The sequence below is a fragment of the Mustela putorius genome, unplaced genomic scaffold (assembly GCF_011764305.1).
Source record: "Mustela putorius furo isolate JIRA1106 unplaced genomic scaffold, ASM1176430v1.1 tig00003831_pilon_pilon_pilon, whole genome shotgun sequence".
NCBI classification, from domain to species: domain Eukaryota; kingdom Metazoa; phylum Chordata; class Mammalia; order Carnivora; family Mustelidae; genus Mustela; species Mustela putorius.
In genome coordinates, this window is record NW_025421984.1 from 302501 (window position 1) to 305000 (window position 2500).

The window sequence follows — 2500 nt, forward strand, 5'->3', positions numbered from 1 at the left end:
GCCGCCTCCCGCCGCCCGCCCTGGACGGTTCTCTCCCGGTTCCCGTCGGGAGTCTGCTCTGACCCTGCCGTTCCCCGCTCCGTGTCTCTCCCCTCCGGGCCCCCCCCCCCCCCGCCCAGGCCTCGGGCCCGGGTTCGGCTCCTCGCCTTCCCCGCCCCTGCTCTCGCCCCCCCGCTTCGCGCGCCCTGCCTGCCCGTGCCCCGCTTCCCGCTGCAGCTCCCTCGCCCTCTGTGGCGAGAGGGGGCCTGGGTTCGCGGGTGCGGGGAGGGACGCGGTTGTGGGTAAACGCGAGCTCTGGGGGTTGCTTGGGAAGGGAGAGGGGTCCGGCCCGCCCCCGGCGGCTCTGGCGGCGGGGGGGGTGGGAAGGGATGGGGAGAGGGCGGTGTCGGGTGTCGGCGTCCGGGGCCGGTGGCGGCGCCCGGCGGGGGGGGGGGGGGCCTCCTCCGTCACGGGCCGGCAGCGTCGGGGATTCCGCGCCCCGCGGGGTTGGCCGCGGATGGGATCGGCGCGTCGAGGCGGGGTGGCCTGTGGCCTCGTGTCCCCCCCCCTCCTGCCTCGCCTGTTCCCCCACCCCCTGTCCAGGTACCTAGCGCGTCCCGGCGCGGAGGTTTAAAGACCCTTTGGGGGTCGCCCGTCCGCCTCGGGTCGGGGCGGTCGGGCCCGTGGGGAGGAGGTTCCCTTCTCCCCCAGACTCCGCCGCCCACCGCACCCCCGGGGCTGGGGTTGCTGCGCCACGCCACGGTCTTTGCGCGGCCGTCGGGAGGGGGCTGCCCGGCGGCCCCGTCGGGCCGTGCGTGTGCGTGTGCCCCGCGTGCCTCGGTGGGTGTGGGGGGGTAGGTGGGAACCCCCTGGGCGCCTGTGGGGTTGTCCGAGCTTCGCCCCTCGCGTGGGGGGGCGCGGTGGCCGGATGCCCCGTTGTCCCAACCTTTCCGACCTTCTCGGAGTCTGGTCTCGCTTGTCTCTGACTGGCCGGCCGGAGGCACCCCTCTGGGGGAGTGTGCTGTGCCAGGGGGGGGGCGCCCCTCCGGGGGTTGGCCCCCTGAACGATCAAAACTCGTACGACTCTTAGCGGTGGATCACTCGGCTCGTGCGTCGATGAAGAACGCAGCTAGCTGCGAGAATTAATGTGAATTGCAGGACACATTGATCATCGACACTTCGAACGCACTTGCGGCCCCGGGTTCCTCCCGGGGCTACGCCTGTCTGAGCGTCGCTTAACGATCAATCGCTCCCCCCAGGGGTCTGTCGCCCGGGGGGGGGGGGTGGCGCGGCTGGGGGTTTGTCCTCGCAGGGCCCGGGTCCGCCGGTGCCCTCCGTCCCCCTAAGTGCAGACACGGTGGCCTCCCCCGCGCCCCGCGCCCCGTGCCCCTGGTCCCCGCTGCCCGCGGCCCCCGCCCCCGCCTCGCCCCGCCGGGTCCCGCCCGGCGGTGGCGGGTGTGGGACGTGGGGGGGGGGTGTGTGTGTGTGTGGGGGGGGGGCCGGTGCCGGGGCGGGGGGGGCGGCCCCGCCCGCGAGAAAGGGAGAGAGGAGAGCTCGCGCTGAGGGCCGTGGCCGCCGCGGTTCCTCTGGGGGGAGATCCCTCGCGCCGCACGCGGTCTTGGGGTCGCCCGGGGTTGTGTGTTGGGGGAGGGTCGCGGTCCCGTGCCGCTCGCCGGTGTTGACCCGTTGTGGTGGACCGCCTCGCGTCCGGGATCCGCGCCCCCCCCCCTCCCTCCCTTCCCCGCCGGCGATCCCGGCCTTCGCCCTGTCGGGGCGGCTCGCGCCGAGGCCGAGTCGCGCGCGGGGCCGCGCCCCGGGGACGCGTGCCCCGGCGGCGGCCCGCGGGACGCCGCGGCGCCGCCCGCCGCTGCGCGCTTTCCCCCGGGTTGCGGCCACGCCGCGCTGCGTGCCCCGAGCCCGCGGTGGGTCGGGGGTCGACGGGGTGTTTGTCGCCCAGGGAGGACGGGCGCGCCGCGCCGTCCGTCGCCCGGCCCCGCGGCCGTGCGGCGGTTGCTCGCGGGGGCTTCGGTGAAGGAGGGGAGGAGAAGGAGCCCGGGCGGCGGTGCCCCGTGGGCGGTGGCGGGGGGGGGGGGGGGGGGGGGGGGGGGGCGAGGGCCGTGCCCCGCGGCCCCCCCCTCTCCCCCGCCCCCGCCCGCCGCCCCGGCTTCGTGCCGGTGCTCCCTCCAACCCCCGCCCTCGCCTCCCCGCGTGCGTGTGCGCCGTGCCGCGCTCGGCCCGCCGCCCTTGGCGTCAACCCCCCCCCCCCCGTCTCCCCCCGCCCTCCTCCAAGCCCGGCAGGGCTCCCGCCTGTGCCGCCCGCCGGCTCGTGCTCCCCGCCCGCGCCCGTGTTTTCGGCCCCCCGCCCCCACTCCCTTGAGGGGTGGGGCCCGGGGCCCGGGGCCGGAGGCCGGGGCCGCGGGCGTCGGCCGTGGCCTTTCCCGTGCCGGGGTCCTCCTTTCGGCCGGTGCTTCTCCTTCCCCCTCTCCCGGCCTCGCCGGCGCCCCTGTCGCGCCCACGTGGC

At 77.9% G+C, this 2500-nt stretch overlaps 1 protein-coding gene and 1 non-coding gene across 2 annotated transcripts in view; one reads left to right on the forward strand and one right to left on the reverse strand.

Moving 5' to 3' along the window:
• LOC123394294 (collagen alpha-1(I) chain-like) overlaps window positions 1-2500 on the reverse strand; it is an 8429-nt gene that overhangs the window by 4031 nt on the left and 1898 nt on the right. Inside the window, exons 4-5 of the mRNA XM_045088046.1 lie at window positions 1738-2002; window positions 705-1000 (exon numbers count right to left, since the gene is read on the reverse strand). Coding sequence (XP_044943981.1) covers window positions 705-1000; window positions 1738-2002 — 561 coding nt within the window. The remainder of the gene's footprint in view (window positions 1-704; window positions 1001-1737; window positions 2003-2500) is intronic.
• On the forward strand, window positions 1061-1213 carry LOC123394296. The gene has a single exon (XR_006609009.1). It is a non-coding gene; the product is annotated as a 5.8S ribosomal RNA (ribosomal RNA).